At 37.2% G+C, this 17,700-nt stretch overlaps 2 protein-coding genes across 5 annotated transcripts; both read left to right on the forward strand.

The window, feature by feature from the left end:
* Positions 1–308: 308 nt before the first annotated feature.
* On the forward strand, positions 309–9,129 carry LOC106153491 (beta-1,4-N-acetylgalactosaminyltransferase bre-4). Of its 4 annotated transcripts, none has more exons than XM_086997570.1 (8): positions 309–448; positions 3,252–4,409; positions 5,427–5,535; positions 6,265–6,388; positions 6,869–7,056; positions 7,295–7,417; positions 7,664–7,759; positions 8,467–9,129. In XM_086997570.1, the coding sequence occupies exons 2-8, from the start codon at positions 4,145–4,147 to the stop codon at positions 8,585–8,587; spliced, it is 1,026 nt and encodes a 341-aa protein (XP_086853696.1). In that variant the 5' UTR covers positions 309–448; positions 3,252–4,144; the 3' UTR covers positions 8,588–9,129. The 4 variants fall into 4 exon arrangements, with proteins under 4 accessions (XP_086853696.1, XP_086853697.1, XP_086853694.1 ...); XM_086997571.1 differs by having other exon boundaries at positions 316–454; XM_086997568.1 differs by lacking the exon at positions 309–448 and adding an exon at positions 1,529–1,621.
* A 178-nt stretch (positions 9,130–9,307) lies between these two features.
* LOC147759408 (uncharacterized) lies at positions 9,308–14,148 on the forward strand. The gene is made up of 4 exons (XM_086997572.1): positions 9,308–11,845; positions 12,230–12,398; positions 12,939–13,085; positions 13,476–14,148. Exons 1-4 carry the CDS (start codon positions 11,648–11,650, stop codon positions 13,724–13,726), a joined length of 765 nt encoding a protein of 254 aa, XP_086853698.1. The 5' UTR covers positions 9,308–11,647; the 3' UTR covers positions 13,727–14,148.
* Positions 14,149–17,700: the final 3,552 nt, after the last annotated feature.

The following is a 17,700-nucleotide window of genomic DNA, read 5'->3' on the forward strand; positions in this document are numbered from 1 at the left end:
CATGCTTGGACATAATCTTTACCAGAAGATGTCTCATTGGTGTACAAGCATATGCAAATATTTCCGCTGGACAAAGTACAGAAAAGTACACAAAATTAGCCAGAGACATATCTGTGAATATTAGGCCTATGTGAAAAAGTAAAATATGGCTCCGGCGGGTTGTACAGAGTAGCTTAGACGCACCTGTATATTCAAGTATTGATTTGGTGGTGTTCAAACAGAAAACCGAATTAAAGTGAGTAAACCCTTGTGACATGTGACACTTTTGTTATTGTCTCCGTGGCTTATAGATACACTGTATGTAAAAGACTGAGCCGGATATTCAAGTCAAATACCATATAGGCCTACCTACTATATAAATATAATAACCAAGTAAGCAAGAGAAGAGTTATTCAATAGAAGAAGAAGAAGAAAGAAGGAAGGAAGGAAAGTGAGCGGTTCGACACAAGTATGGGTCAGTTATTTATTCGGGACAAGTTCATTATGGTCAGTACCTATATATATATTGCAAATGACTGAGTGTCTCTTTGTGAGTGAGTGAGTGAGTGAGTGAGAGAGTGAGTGTGACTTTTATTTAGTTATTTATCAATTTTGTATTTTTTGTTGAGATCTGTACTTTTTTGAGATATGCAATAAAAAAAAATAAAAAAAAAGTTCATTATGGTCTAAGCAAGGAGTTTTATACATATGTGCAGAAAATAGCTAGGACTTCTGCGAGGCTTTCTGGTTAGAACCTGAATTACTTGTAAAAGTGCCGGTTTAAAAATGCCCTAAAGTCGTATCTTTATCTTGCAAAGTTTGTCTTTCTATTCAGACCTTTTGAAAAAAGGAGAAACCTCTTTTATGAAAGATTATCTGAAGCTTACCAAAATTTAATCCCACAAAGAGGACGAGATACCTGTAAAATACATCCGATCGGGCATTATGGGCCAAAGTGAATTTTCGTCGAGAATATCACAGCCTGACCTGTCTCTGCACTTGGATTCTAATTTTAAAAGCTTAAAAGCAGGAAATGTCTATATCACCCCCCCCCCCCCCATGCAATGTATTACATAAAATAATCTGTTTTCTTCGCCATAGTTGCACGTGTCACAAAAAAATCATTCAACAAACCTGAATGAAAAAAATGAACTAGTAAAAGGTGCAAAATGTTGTTCCCTACATGGCGGACACAGATTTTTTTCTTATCAGCACACACATACACACATACACACACACACACACACGGAGAGAGAGAGAGAGAGAGATTAATAAAAATGTCAACCATTAAATTCACTGCTAAGACAGCTTCCCAAGTCTACATGTACATGTATATGCTTCCCGTTATAGCAATTTATGCCCGAAAGATATTATTATTATTATTATTATTATTATTATTATTATTAACTTGCTTCACTACAGATTAATTGAAATATTCGTCTCTGTGGCACAGCTAGGAAAGCTTTAGGACGTGGTACAGTGTTTCACCAGGGGGCGGATCCAGGATTCTAATTTCAAGAGGGAAATATTGATGTAATATATTTTTCAGAAACCGAAGGGGGGGGGGGGGTCAGGACCCCCCTGACTCCTCTCTAAATCCGCCACTGTTCACTGCAAGTACACCTGTAAGAAAATGAAAAAGGTAAATAAAGATGAATAATCAGATTAGCGAGCAATGAATGGGTAAATGGATGCTCAGACAAATCGATTGATAAAATATTTAATAAACAACAACATTAATAAAGCAGTTAATTAAGCTGAAAATTCTTCACGAAATATAATCCACGGTAAATACTGCACCCCAGAGTTTGTATAGGAGGGGGTCATATTTGTGGTGGGTATTGTGGGTATCTCTTTACATTCCCTTAAGCAGAAGTTAGAAAATTGTTTGTACACTGGACCCAAGCATACAGGGGTATAGTGTTAACCCCAATACAACACAACCAGCGGGTCAATAAGTTAAGTGGTAGTTAATAGAGGAAGAAGCGGTGTGTAGTCACTGTGTATTTCATTGAACATACAGGTTAATATACAGGTAACTCGTGGTGTACAGGATATATGACAGTGATTTGACCGCTCAGGCGCTGATCGAGAGAATGCATGGACGCTTGGTAGAGTGGGGGAGAGTCGTCTTGTAACGGCTGTAGTTTACGGTGTACCCTTAACCAGGGTCGCAGTTATTATTCTGTGGACACATTTGCTGAGGCACAGCACAGAGATTAGTCAGCTATTTAACCGGCGACATATATCTGTTAATATCTAGTGAAAAATCAATCTGTAGCCCTGGTAGAGGGTAGTTGCGGTCCCTGGTCCATATTGGGAGGAGGACTAAGGCTTCGTTCACATGCAATGTCTATTTTCTAAATTCTATTTTCTATTCGCGCTATCTTATGATCACGGTCTGTGCCCGCCGCGTAATTACTGGCAGCGCGAGCCAGTTACTTATAGTAACTTATAGTAACTGGCTCGCGCTGCCAGTAATTACGCGGCGGGATATTCAGGGCACAGACTGTGATCATAAGACATACCGCAAATAGAAAATAGAATTTAGAAAATAGACATTGCATGTGAACGAAGCCTAAGAAGTGGAATGCGTTCTAAGTTGGTCAGTGGCGTGAATGGACGAGGTGGTCAGATTTGAAAGATAGGCTAGGAGTGAATTGATTTGGAAAACATCCCATTTGATGACTTGGGTACGTTATTAATAAGCATTAAGATTTGCTTTGGGTGGGTTAGTGTACTTGCGAATACTTTTAAAGATGGGGCGATTTTAGCATGTAAAGATGTATGTAGATATACCGCGCTGACAGTGATTTATTTAGACATTTATACGACTCTTTCCAAATATATATTTAAAAAAAAAAAAGATTCAAATTGACTGGTTTGTTCATTAAAGTTACTTGTACTCTTTACATGATTTGCCTGCCAAAATCAATTTCCTTCGGGGTAAAAAGCGATTTTCTCCTACTTGCGATTCATTCATTGCTCGAGCCGTCCCTGTAGTTGAATTCGATGTTTTGTTCCATTTCTAATTTAATGGTCACGATTCAGTTCTACATGACTGAGTGGCCAGACTTCCTGGTACATTTTAGAAGGAATTGTGGAAGTCAGGTACTTTTATTTGAAGGGTTTATAGATTTTAAAGATCTGAATTGGGAAATTTAAGTAGCTTTGTAGGATATGCAGGATATGTAGACAGAGAAAACTGTTTTGGATTATTTTCAAACGCGCATTATATGCCTTTATTAACCATCGATCGTTTCTTCTTTTAGCCTGTGACCCTTTGGGAGATCGAATAACCGCCCACAGTGTGGATTTCATCATTTTTCAATGTGACGCTAGGCAAGAAAAGAGGACACCCTCGTGGATAAAGTTGGAGACCTTTTTAAAACGAGCGCCTGGACAAGTATGTGGCCATAATAAAAGGACCGGGATTTCTGTGGTAGCCGTTTAATCTGCAAATATATTGGCAGGACTTACAAGCTCTTTGGGTGGAGCGCTAAAACACCTAGGAAGTGACCCCTTAAAAGCCCATCGGGCGTCCACTGTATTACGTAATCAACTTAACTTCTCAAAAGCATTATTACCTACTTCGTTCGCGACACGCCTTTCATTGTGCGTTTGGGGAACACCTTTTGAAAATCTCCAATCCGTGAATCGATTATAATTATCGCTGATACACAGGCAAACGCCATTGTCCACGCACGTCTTTTCTTCTACGGATTCACTGAAATAACGTTACCGCCCTGGTGTAGAATTTCTCATATACACTGCAGTTGAATAAGAAACCTGAGATGCTCAAAGATGTTATGATTGAAAAGACATGCTGGTGTCCAACAATTGCCTGCGACAAGATGACAATTTTCACTGGACTGTACAATTAACTTACCCGTCAATGCTAGAGGTAAACGCGCCGTCACCTGCAAAAGTTGAGAGCTACCCGGATGTTTAGAGCACCGCCAGAATGATTTACGAAAGTCAATTTTTCCAGTGAGTTTAATCCACATATACATTTTAACTAAGATGCAGGCATAAAAAATACAGACAGCATTGAGAGAAGATAAATATACAGTGGAAAATCTACGAATCTACCGGATAATGTGAACTTTTCGCTTTTAAAATTATTTGCTAATTTATTCGCTATTTTAACTGATAAATTACCAACATGGATTCAGTCAATGTCTCCCGACGCGGAACGAGAGTGTCACAAAACTGCATGTTTATCGTTGTGTACTGTCTTCTGGGGGTCCAGTTACTTCTGACCATGCTGTACTTATCTCGCCCATCGGAAGTACAGCTACAGAAGAACCCACCTTGTATCTGCAAGAACATCAACTCGCGCGTTGGTTTCGATTACGAGGACAACCAGAGTGTGTTGAAAGCCAGGAAAAAGTTGGAGGAAGACTGCCAAGAACATCCCAATACTTTAGGTGAGAGATGAAACTGAGACAAGACGGAAGAGGGGGTGATTTTCATTAGCTGTGTGTTTTTAATAAACAAATAAATTTACATTTGTTAAAATCTATAGAAATGTTAATTTTTCTATAGCTATTGAAAAATGAAGCTTTATTTGTTTCTTAAGATGGAAAGAGGAGGGTGGTACAGAGACAGAGAATGAAATGCCACAATGAATGCATTAGCAAGGCCGGTGGTGGGTGCCTGTTTGTGTGTGTGTGAGCGTGTTTGCATGCGTGCGAGCGAGCGAGCGAGCGAGAGAGAGAGAGAGAGAGAAGATGTATGAGTCACAGACAAAAAGAAAGATAGCGAGGATATTTGTGTGTGAATGAGAGGGAGAGCGAGGTCGTGTTCACAGTGAGTGAGTGAAAATAGAAAAAGAATTGTATGGTGACAAGTAGGTTGAGAAAGGGTAAGACAGAGAGTGGGGGGGGGGGGGGGGGGTAGAATGGACGTGAAAAAAAAAAAGAATAACTACCAAAGAAGTCTTGCTTTTTTAATTGGAAAACAATTGTTCGTTTTGGTCCAAAAAAAGAAAAAAAAACGGATTTCTTGAGGTAAACTACGACTTTCCTAGATTTACCAATGGCCATTGTGTCCATAACGACATTCAAAGTTTATTTTTCTTTCACAAAAGTTTTTAAAATAATCTCTTTTGAGATTATTATGTAGGAACAGCCATCTATGAAGATCCGAGTGGTTTGATGGCAAGCACAGATTCCTGAATAATTGCAATTACCGCTGTTTTGGTGTTAAAATGGAAATTATTATATTTGTGAGTTGTTTACAATGGTTGTGAAATATGGTTGTCATATTAAGAGTTTATATCTCTTTAAGTTCAATCGCCTTTCATACATTGAATTGTAGTTGAATTTCATTCACTTGTCTGTTAGAGTCTCTCCAAACCCCAAGAGGTTTCAAGGATTTAAATTTATATTTGCTTATTATTTATTTTAATATTTATTAATTTAATATGTCCTGTTTTGTAACAGTGGGCCGCATACATGTAGACGTGAACGTGACAGCAGACCTCAACGAACAGAAGAAAGCCATGCCAGACGTGGACTGGGGGGAGTGGAAACCTTCTAACTGTAAACCCAGGTGGGAATTGCCTGTCTTTTCTACCTGTTTTGATTTATAAAATTGTAATTTTATAGTTGACAAATGCTGCTCCCGACATTTTAATGTATGAACATACTATTAAATTTATTATTAATATGTGCAAATGCGATCCAGGAGAGTAAAATAACTGGATTCATAGCATATGTTTCCATCCATATTTTATCAGTTATACAGTTTACTGGCGTTAAAGATGCATACAAAGTCAATTTTTTGTCACAAAAACCAACCAAATGCCAGTATATAGTTTCAAGTAGTATAACTAAGAGAATTACCAAAAGGAATTGTTTAATTTTACCCGAAAATGATGTTTGAACGGATTTTTCTGCTGGCATTCTAAGCTGTATGTCAATGGGGCAGGAAAGTAGGTCACAAAAGAAGGTTAAATTTACAACCAAAAATTTAAAGAAAGGAGCAGTCTAAAGGTCTTTTATGGCTGATCAAGTGATCTATTCAGTTTATCCCTTGGCATGTCGAATTTATTTGAGTCATATAAGAATCTAGTAGAAGTGATTTACATGTACATGTGTTACAGGGAATCCACGCTCCACCGATGCTCGGTTCGTATGTACCTTTAATTATCAATATTTTTATTAATCTTTTTTTTTTAATGATGTCATTAATCACAGTTTTGTATTTGATTCTTGGTGTTTTTTCATCATTATTTTTATGACTATTTACATTTTTATTTATTCATTTATCTAACATTAGGCACAAAGTGGCAATTATCATCCCGTATCGTGACCGTTTGCCACATCTTAAAGTACAGCTGAGGTACCTCCACCCGTTATTACAGAGACAACAGGTGCACTATAGGATATTTGTGGCAGAACAGGTAATAACCCGAGAGAGAGAGAGAGAGAGAGGGAGAGAGGGGGAGAGAGAGGAGGGGGGGAGGGAGAGAGAGAGAGGGAGAGAGAGGAGGGGGGAGAGAGAGAGAGAGAGAGAGAGAGAGAGAGAGAGAGAGAGAGGGAGAGAGAGGAGGGGGGAGGGAGAGAGAGGAGGGGGGGAGGGAGAGAGAGAGAGAGAGAGAGAGAGAGAGAGAGAGAGAGAGGGAAAGAGAGGAAGGGGGAGGGAGGGAGAGAGAGGGGGGGAGGGGGAGAGAGGTGGAAGAGAGGGGGGAGGGGGAGATAGATTGTTGAACAGAGAGAAGGGAAATAAAATAAATTTCTGGTGAATTGAATTTCTGGTGGATGGCTTCACTTTTATGGGAATATATCTATCTATCTATCTGTCTGTCTGTCTATTTTTATAGGCAGGTGGGCATATATCTATCTATCTATCTATCTATCTATCTATCTATCTATTTTTATAGGCAGGAGTAGGCACTTGGAACAAGGGACGCGTTATGAACGCAGGGTATATTGAAGCTGCCAAATTGCTCGACTTCCAGTGCGTCATCTTCCATGACGTGGATCTAGTGCCGGAGGACGATCGCAACACGTACAAATGTTTTTCTTTACCAGTTCACATGTCGTCGGCGCCAAGCCAGGATAATTACAGGTTAACTCCCGATGTTGAATATGTATTTCTTAAAGTGTTTATAATAATATTTTATTAAGTTTTAGATTTTAAACGTAACGACGATGTATCCATATTAAGTTATTTGTGCTATTTTGCATTATACATTTCGTTAGATCTTGAACGCTAAATGATGTGCTTGTAAATGATGCGCTCCCATTATTTATTTATTTATTTATTTATTTATTTATTTATTTATTTATTTATTTATTTATTTCAGAACGCGGTACACTATTCTGGTGGGTGGAGTTATGAATTTTCCTCGTGAGGATTTCCTGAAGCTGAACGGTTACTCGAACGAGTTCTGGGGGTGGGGCGGAGAGGACGACGACATGGCATACAGGTGAGAGAGAGAGAGAGAGAGAGAGAGAGAGAGAGGTTGAGAGAGAGAGCTCAATAGGTTTAAATCTGAGATATTTCCGGTCTGCTACATTATGTATATCGAAGGAGCATCATTGATATAGAAACCAATTTATTTCTGTACCATCTTTATATTCAAAATTATCCTTCTTGCATAGGCCCACCGCTAGAAGCTTTACCTCTGCAATGCAGTTACGTTAAAACTAACATAATTTATTTTAACCCCAAGGATGAAAGCCTCAGCCATGGATTTTGAGCGAGTTCCACCGGAGATAGGTCGTTACACGTCCTTAATACACGGGGACAGGGATAAAAATCCTAGAAGGTGGGCAAAAATAATAATAGCAATAATAAATAAATTATTAAAGCCAATGGTCACATTTATAGCGATCACGCCCCCACTACGGGTCAAATTGAATTCGTTCAATGAACTAAGTTGAACGCACTTTGCGTGCTTAATAATAGAACCCTGATTTCAGCCATTGATTAAATCTTCTTTAAGGAAATCACCCAAGGTGGTGTACAATGTGATTCTATGTGTTCGTAATGTCGTTTTAGAAAGCAGTCCATTAGTAACTAACAAACAATGGCGAATGCACATTGTTGTGCAAAACGCCGCAATTCTTCAAAACTTATGCGAAAACAACGATAAAATTTTGTCTCCTTTATGCCAGAACTCGTGCAGTAATTAAAATAAATTGCTTCACCGCAGGCGCGGGTCTGCCATTGTTTCTGCCTCCTCTGTCCTCCAAATCCTGAGAAATCTTGTTTCATTTAACTCTTAAGCGCTACTTCACACCTCATGAGGGAGAAATTTCATCAAAGCAAAAGCTATATGCGAATTTTAATTCATATCAACCATTTGAGTCCAGTAGCTGTACTAGTCTGTGACCTAGATAGGTTGTCTCCTGTCCGAGTTCGACATTGTTATTTGTCCAGCATGTCAGCATCATTAATGTCGTATTTACAACTATTTGGTGGTTCCCATTTATGTACAATGATCCATATACAAATGTACTTATTGTCTTTCAGAATGGCACTTCTGCAAGGCTCAAAGAAACGCCAGGCAAAAGATGGCGTCTCATCCTTGCCCTACAGACTTCTGTCCTCATCCAATGAAAAGTTATACACACATCTCTTAGTCGCCGTGTAAACAAGGGTATATAACGATAAACAATTAATGATTGCTTTATGTGCCAAGGGGCCCTTCGAGGGTCACGTGCGCTCCATGGTGACGCCTCGGTCAAGGTCAAGGTTTTTTCGAAGGACGGCAGATACATTTTGATGTCAGTGCTGGAATGGTTTTGAGGGCATAACCTCCTGTAATAGGCCTGTTTTAACAACGATCAGAATGATGTCTCATCCAATATTTTAACATCGGTATATATTTATCAGAATCCACCTCTTCCAAACTGAGAATGGTTCCTGTTATGCGTGATATCAAATAATGGTGAATTCACCACTGTAGTCATTCTGATGTTCATTTTGTATATTTTTTTTAAACTAAACATTTGTCGCCAATGGAAATATATCTGTCTAAGCCTATCTGCGGTCCCAGGTTTTAACGATATAAAGAAGGTTGGTTTTTATGTATAGTAAGGGGACGTTGAAAAGATACATGGCAGCGCATTGTTCCTAATTAACGGAATATATATAGGCCTACCAATAAACTATGAAATCTTCTGTATAACCATACATTTCAACTTTCCTTTTTTTGTCAGCAATGTAAAAATATTCTGGTTATACTTTGTGAAACGCATTCTTGTCATTCAAACCTGAGTATATGTCCACGCCCTATTTGTCACGTTAAAAGAGACCTTCACATGGAAATATTTCATATATATAGGGTCGATAGTAGGCTACTTTAATGTAGGCCTACCGCGCTGCGCTCCCGGCCAATGATATTTACGAATAATAATAATAATAATAATAATAATAATAATAAACCAAGAATTTAATACAAAACTCTTATCAATTCCATCATCATGAAAAGTTGTAAAAACAGACTGAAATTATAAATTTCAAATATACGTAGGCCTATTCAAAGATACTTATGAAATTAAACCAAAAAGCCTCGTGTCGTTTATAAGCCTATATGCATTTGTAGACTCAATTTCGAACATGCCACAAATAAAATCTACTTGTTAAAAAACAAGCAGAGTGAAAGTCTTAAAACTGCGCATTCTTCAGCTTTTTTGGTTAAAACTGATTTGCTTACTTTCATTTATCCTTTTCTTAAAGCAAAGAAAAATTGAGTAGATATTGTCCGGGAAAAATGTAACGAATCTCTGCGGTATTTCTTCACGTAATACATGTACATATACTCTTTGTAACTATATATGTGGCGTCATTTAGTCGGGGTTCGCGGCAGTAGTTTGACGCAGCTTCTGGCCTCATATTAATCCATAAGACGCCCGTCTTAAAACTTCTAGAGTATAAATCTTTTTGTAATGTTCACAAGTCGTTCCATACAAATCGATCATTACAGCTCACTGTGTAACCGCCCAGATACGCATGTCGTCAAACAGAGAAACGTTTTCAAAATTGGAATAAAGGAATGCTCCACAAACCAATTAATAGCCTATTTAAATGTTGCTTACAAAAGTGAAGGGATTGATCACAATTCTAATTCGCATGCTTTCCAGTAACATACATACTGTGTGGTATAAACTGAACTGGGCTCAACGTTGTTGTGAACATTACGGTAGTCCAGATACAAGTATTTTTTCAAGAAAGATTTTTGTGTGAAAATAAGCGTCTACCAAATAACGATTAGCTCTAACACGGAAATAAATATTTATTCATAGAATGTCTGTGAGAGTAATGGCAATCGATTTAATATTTTGCCCACATAACTGTTTGGCTGCCTGTCTCTCTATAAAACAGGTAGCCACTCTTATAAATTCTGCCGTCACTGAAGATGAAGTTAGCTGCACTGATACTGTTGGTTGTATTATCTTTTTAATCAAACTAATAACAACCTAACAAAATGACACTCACACTTCATGACTGTCTAGCTTTTATTTAGTTGAATTTACATTAACTTTTAATGTGCAATTAATGGAATCGTAACCATTTGACTTTAAAATATATGAAAATGAATGTATCTCTATGTCACGACTCTCAGAAAATGGTTTTTAAAAGTACCCCAACTTGTGACAAGCACTGTGAGGTGAAAGCTGTCACCATGTCCCCAAGCCTCAGGTTTTATTGTGAGGTGATGCACGTTTCATGGGTTGGATTGATGTGTGTATTTGGGGGGGTGGGGTGATGTTACATCCAAACGTTGCTTGAACAAAGCCGTCCATCTGCATACCCCATACCACATGTGATACAGCGTTCGTCGCTACATATTCTACATACACGTTTGGCTGCCTGTCTCTCTGTAAATCAGGTAGCTACTTTTCTAAATTCTGCCGTCCTTGAAGATGAATTTAGCTGCACTGATGCTGCTAGTTGTATTATTTTTTAATCACAACCTAACAAAATGACACTCGCACTTCATGACTGTCTAGCTTTTATTCAGTTGAATTTACTACAACTCCTTTAATGTGCAATTAATGGAATCGTATCCATTTGACATTAAAATATATGAAAAATGAATGTATCTCTATGTCACGACTCTCAGAAGCTGCCACCAGGATATCAAGGTCTCAGGCTGTACTGAGTTGAAGCACGTTCATGGATTAGAATGACGTATATGTGTGTGTATGTGTGTGTGCTTGTTTTTAGGGGGGTATGATGTTGCAACCAAACTTTGCCAGTTGTATCAAAAGTTGTATCAGATGTGGTATGGGATATGCAGATGGACAAACTTCTTACAAAAGATAAACATTTAAAAAATGGCATCAGGATATATTATACAAATTTCACATACCGGTAAATGTTCTATTTATGCATTTATTTTAGTAAATTATTTACTTAAACGTTACCCGCACACTTTTCATTAATCTAAGTCAACAGGTGTCACCAGAAGCAATGACTTAAAGGAATACCTGATGATTGTCTTGTGCAGCTATTACAATTTTGTATGAATTACAATAATCTAGATTCCAGTCTTTTGGCAAAAATTACTACAGGGAAATAAATTGTAATAAATGCAGGCCGTGTGAGTAAGTCATACATCTGTTTGGACGCCGGTCTCTATAAAAGCAACCGAGGAAGCCACACTTCTCTCATATGCACGTGGACCAAGTTCCTGTCGTCGCTGAAGATGAAGTTAGCCGCTCTGGTGCTGCTGGTTGCCGTTGGAATCGCATTGAATGTTCTGGGCTCCGTGGCTCTCACACCTGACCAGATCATCAAAACTCTGATGGGTGGTGCTCCTCCCTACTGGAATGTTTGTTTTGCTTTGGACAGCAGTGACACCGTTAACAACACTGAATGGAAAATGTCCAAATGGGCTACCCGGGTGAGATATATGTATACTGGTCTGGGTCATTTGGCATTACACATTTTCATTTACAAAAAGAATAGAAAATAATTATTGGATTAGATTAATATTTGATAACATTGCCCGACTGTCTGAAAAATAATCAGGGGATCAAAGCATTTCATTGTAAAACAGAAAGTGTAACAGTGTTAAGATTACATGTAGACAACCAAATATAAACTTTTTCAAATATACCACAATATAATACGTTTTTATTAAAGGCGTAATTCTACTCATTCTACGTACTAGTAGATTGATTGCATTCAGCGAGAGTCACCGCGGAGTTGAACCGATATTTTCATCAGGAATGAGCCCGAAGACATTTTTGTAACACGTAACAATGCTTTTTGAATATTGTTTCAGGACATCCTTGCCATCATCAACAATACTCCCAGCCAGAATAGTATAGCCCTTGAGAAACATAGGATTGGTCTGGTACGTTTCTCTTCCCGGGCACAGCACATCTTCTTTCTGGGGACTTACCCGTTCTACCCACAGAATGATGCCGCTATTGCCGCCGTGCCTAAGTTAGGTAAGGTCGATGAATTTGTTAATATCAGTATACACGTAGCTCATAATATGAACAACATTATGAACTTCACATTATCTGCTGGGTATACATACAAATACCCACATGTTCATACATACAAACATATACACACATACATACATACACACACACACACACGCACACACACACACGCAAACAAACGCTGTTATGAATATTTCGACATCGAACTGCTTTATCAAAACTCGGAGTAGAAGGGTTAAGCAAAGCATTTACATCAACATGCTTCTTGATGTCGATTGCACAGAAAATAATGAGTTTCCATTATCTATATTTAATGAAGTACCAAATGCCAGTATCATAAGGATCGACAGATTCAGCGACAATTATTGTTACAAATTTTAATCATTAAATGAGGTATTTGCAATATTGAAAGCGGTACTCTATTGTATGTGATCCAATACTTACCAAATCCGTCAAAAATAATTTCATTTTAATAAACACTTCCAAAAGAAAGGAGGAGCTCTATGGCTTCATTCATTTGTATATCTCGTATATTCACAGGTGGTATGACGAATATTTTCGATGCTTTGGGGAGGTGTAAAGGTCAGCTTGGTTTCTCTGGCGAACGCCTAGTCTGGATGATCAGTGATGGACAGCATAACACGTGGGGTTACCCGGTGACCAGGGCAAATGCCATGAAGAAGTATGGTGTGTACTTCCGCTACATCAAAGCCAGTTTAACGCAAATGAACAAAATTGTTCAACATAATATTTAAGTTGAGACAACAGGGCTTTATTCACGTTGGACAGCTCCATTAGCCTTATTATATTAGAAAATTATTACTGTTTTTGACAATAGCTACTAGTTTAGGGAATTATTTGCCGATATTTATCAGCCAGTATTCTGTATATTGACAGTCAGCATAAACTCTAACGGTGAGCACACGGAATATTCGCTAGTAAACCTTAAGTTCATATTTTCTTTACCTATTGACGAAAACAAACTCTTATTTGTTTCATTGAATTATTAAAATATGTTTTTCCACTTTTTCCTTCTAATTACTGTATATAAGTTGAGCTATTGTTTTTCCATTTTAGGAATAAAAATTTGTATCGTTGCTATTGGCAACAGTGTCAACATGCGTAAGGTAAACGCCATGGCATCGTGGATCGTTGTCAAGTACAAAGAATACGTCGATAGCACCAGCTTCAGTGTTACCTATAGGTCTACGATGTGTGTACTTAGGTATAAAACCTTTGAAGAGTACATGATTGCCACGTTTTCTGCCCGATGGAGAGTAATACCATGGGGAAGAACAAGCTTAAGTCTGCGTCTTGCAAGTTTGTAAAGTTTATGTTCTTCCACTGTTTTGAACTCTTCATTTGAATATGTTGATTTGAATATCTTGATTACAGACATAACGGCTTCTCTGTGAATAAAATAATCCAATTTGATGAAAAAATCAACATGAAAGAAGCTTAATTGTTCTTTAAAATAATTGTTTATTAATAGATAATTATTTATAAAGATTAAAATGAAGAAAAAAGTACTGCTTTTAATATTGCAAACACCTCATTAATTTTTATGATTAAAATTTGTAACAGTAATTGTCGCTGAATCTGTCGACCCTTATGACACTGGTATTTAGTACTTCATTAAATATAGATAATGGAAAATCATTATTTTCTGTGCAATCGTTGGAAATAAACTATTGGAAATAATAAACTAATAAACTATGTCATCAAGAGAAATATTCGGCTTGTTAATAAGATTATAGACCATAAATGCGATGCTGCAGTGTCAAATCCATAATATGTATATATGTTTCAAGAGTCTTATCTACCTCTTTTTGCTCTATTAGTTGCATTTGTTAATTAAGGTAGAATTGCCAGTCGCCCTTTAAAAATTTGAACCAAATTTTATAAACCATCCTTTGAGATACAGGTAAACATAACAAAATCACAGAGGATTGATGTGTATATCGTGATCAAAATTGAATGTTCCGCGATGCAGACATGGAACAGAATTTTGAATAGACTGCGTTTTTTTGTCATTTGATAGTAATGGTACTAAAAACCCACAACGCCAAGATATTTCTCCCAGAGCCGCTGTCAGTTGTGATGTACCCGTGCTGGCAGATTATACTTTAAGCTTGCTAGGCCGACGTTTTGAACATACATGTATATCATAATCAAAATTCATATGTTCCAATGACCACGCCAAGTTTTCAAGTGTTACTTTTTTACTCTATTGTTATGCTTGTTATGAAAATCTCCCATTAAGCACAAGGTCACATCTTTGAAAGCTAAACTGCTAAGCTATACTTTTTATTTCGTCAATTTTGGAAAGTCTTCCTTACAGTTGTTATCAACTTTTTTTAAAATTACTTTTTGACGGTGAAACCAACTATTAACCAGAACTTCGTGGCGTTGATTTTTTTTCTTGACTAATAAAAAATAAAATGGAAACTTTTTAATTCATGGCAACCTAAAAAAAATAAAACATGCACTGCATAACTGTCTAGCTTTTATTTAGTTGAAATTACTAAACCCCATTAACGTGGGATTAAAGATATCGTCACCAATTGACTTTAAAATATAAAAAATTTATATTTTATGATTCCCAGAAAATGGTATTAAGTAATCCAAATTGCACCAAGCAATGGGAGGTGAAAGCTGCTAATAAGATATCAAGGTCTCAGGTTGCACTGTGAGGTGAAGCACGTTTATGGATTAGAATGATGTGTGTGTGTGTGGGGGGGGGGGGTTGATATGATGTTACATGGTATGGTATTGTAAATTTACCATGTAGCAGATAAAACGTGTGATAAAATGATTGGTCTGTGAAGATTCAAATAAGTGTCATGTGTAAATATCTATTTGGATGCCCAGCTCTCAGTATAACAACCCCAGTATCATCTGGACGTGGACCAAACAACACAATGGTGACGCCTCGGTCAAGGTCAAGGTTAAATTGAAGGACGCCAGATACATTTTGATGTCAGTGCTGAAATGGTTTAGTGGCATAAACTACTGTAATAGGCCTGCTTTAACAACGATCAGAATGTCTCATCCAATTTTTGTGAAAATATTTATCAGAAGCTACCTCTTCTGAGATTGATGCCTGTTATGTGTAATACCAAATAATGTTGAATTTACCACTAGTCATTAGCCTGTACTTTTTGTTTATTTTTTTAAATTGAACATTTTTCGCCAATGGAACAATACCTGTCTAAACTGATTTGCTGTCTAAGGTTTTCACAATATAACGAAGATTGAGTTTTATGTTTAGTAACTGGACGTTGAAAAGAGACATGGCAGCACAGTATTGCCAAATAATGGAATATACCAATAAACTATGAAATACTTCTATATAACCATACATTTCAAGTTAATTTTTGTCAGCATTGTAAAAATATTCTTTGTGAAACGCATTCTTGTCTTTCAGACCTGAGTAGCCTATATTTCCACTCCCTCTTCGTCACGTTAAAAGAGACATTCACGTGATGTGCAGCGCTCCCGTCCGATGATATGTACGAATAATAATAATAATAATAATAATAATAATAAACCAAAAATCTAATACAAAACTCTTACCAATGACATCACCATGAAAGTTTGTAAAACAGAACGAAAAAATGAAATTGAAATATGTGTAGTTATAAATACATATGAAACGAGACATACAAAACCTTGTAACATTTAGAAAATTACATGTAGACCCAGTTTTGTACACACCACATATAAAATCCACATGCCAAAAAACAACCAATATTTATCTCTTAGGTAGCAGAGTGAAGGCCTTAAAATTGTGCATTATTCAGCTTTCCGGATAAAATTGACTTGCAGTTTCATTCCATTCAGTAAAACAGTGTTATTAAGCAGACATTTTCCGGGAAGAATGTAACGAGACTCTCTGGTATTTCTTTAAGTAATATATGCATTATTTTAATTATATGGTGTTATTTGGTCGGGTTTCGCTTCATTCTGATGTACTTGAATATTTCTTTTAAGATTAAAATAAAGGGAACCGGAGAAAATCAGCATTGGTCAGAATTGTGCCGGAAGTGACGTGCAGTGGTGTTTGAAACGAAGCTGAGTGGTCATTTTAACATAGAGGTGAACGGCAGTGAAGACGGGTTGTCTTTTTTTCAATATATTGACGAATTTTTGTCACAGGACAAATAAAACATTTCACTGACAAGATCTTCCCAAAAAGACAAAAAGAGAATTCAGGTGAGCTGACAGGTAATTAAGACTACAATGTAGCTCAAAGTACTAATAATTGACATTATTATGCAATACTCAGTTGGTAAAACGATTCTCACAGGTAGATAAAATGTAACATGACCAATTTCTATAGGCTAATGATTGCCAGCCTGAGGAAATTGATTGCCAGTCTCTTTTGTCAGTGATTTTTAACTCAGATAAGAGGCTTTCAGAATGTCACCTTTGTCTTGGCATTTGTTTCTGATTAGCGCCTTCCCCAGTGTAAAAGGTATATCAGTGTGATCATGTGTGTGGAATTTCATGCCAGATGGACATATAAAGACCTAAAAATTCGTCAATATATTGAAAAAAAGATACAGCTGTGCACAGCAGTCGGAGATCGGTACATTTCACTTGTTAGTTACGAACTACTTCCTGGTTTTCACAAGGTCCTTCAAGACCTCTAAAACATCGTTGTAATTGCAGCCCATACCATAAAACACCCAAAAATACTTAGATATGGACATATCGGATTATATTAATGCCAAATTTCCACATGACAACGATTTATAGACTCCCGGGAATTATTTCCCCTTTACGCTTTTTGTCGCGCTGGCGGTCGACGCAGCATTTATTTCTAAACAAGTTGACCGCAAATTAAGCACGATTTTGCACCTTCAAGTTCCGTGTCACGTTTTCATATCATGCATTTATTATTTCTACAAGTTTTCTCTGCCCAAAATGCGTAAAAAAAGAGAGTTATCTTACCATGTTGTTTAGAAAACTTCTTTTTCCTCCGACAACCCGTCTTCACTGCCGTTCACCTCTATGTTAAAATGACCACTCAGCTTCGTTTCTAACACCACTGCACGTCACTTCCGGCACAATTCTGACCAATGCTGATCTTCTCCGGTTCCCTTTATTTATCACCATTTTATCAAAATCCATAAACAGAAATTACACTCGCAAAAGTGGAAATGGCTTGGAAAGATATTGAGGGACACTTTATAGATTAAAAGAAGATCATTTCACCTTATTGTGTTATCGTCCAGGTACGCACGTCTTAAAGTAGATTAATCTTTTCAAAAACGGAATCAATGTATATTGCATCCGG

Source organism: Lingula anatina, chromosome 10 (genome assembly GCF_051362555.1).
Source record: "Lingula anatina isolate TDL-2025a chromosome 10, LinAna3.0, whole genome shotgun sequence".
NCBI classification, from domain to species: domain Eukaryota; kingdom Metazoa; phylum Brachiopoda; class Lingulata; order Lingulida; family Lingulidae; genus Lingula; species Lingula anatina.

Coding starts and splice junctions, on each gene's coding strand:
- LOC106153491 (XM_086997570.1), top strand. CDS start 4,145: ATGGATTCAGTCAATGTCTCCCGACGCGGAACGAGAGTGTCACAAAAC. Junction 4,410..5,426: donor AGAACATCCCAATACTTTAG/GTGAGAGATGAA, acceptor GTTTTGTAACAG/TGGGCCGCATACATGTAGAC. Junction 7,418..7,663: donor GACGACGACATGGCATACAG/GTGAGAGAGAGA, acceptor TTTAACCCCAAG/GATGAAAGCCTCAGCCATGG.
- LOC147759408 (XM_086997572.1), top strand. CDS start 11,648: ATGAAGTTAGCCGCTCTGGTGCTGCTGGTTGCCGTTGGAATCGCATTG. Junction 11,846..12,229: donor TGTCCAAATGGGCTACCCGG/GTGAGATATATG, acceptor ATATTGTTTCAG/GACATCCTTGCCATCATCAA. Junction 13,086..13,475: donor AAATGCCATGAAGAAGTATG/GTGTGTACTTCC, acceptor TTTCCATTTTAG/GAATAAAAATTTGTATCGTT.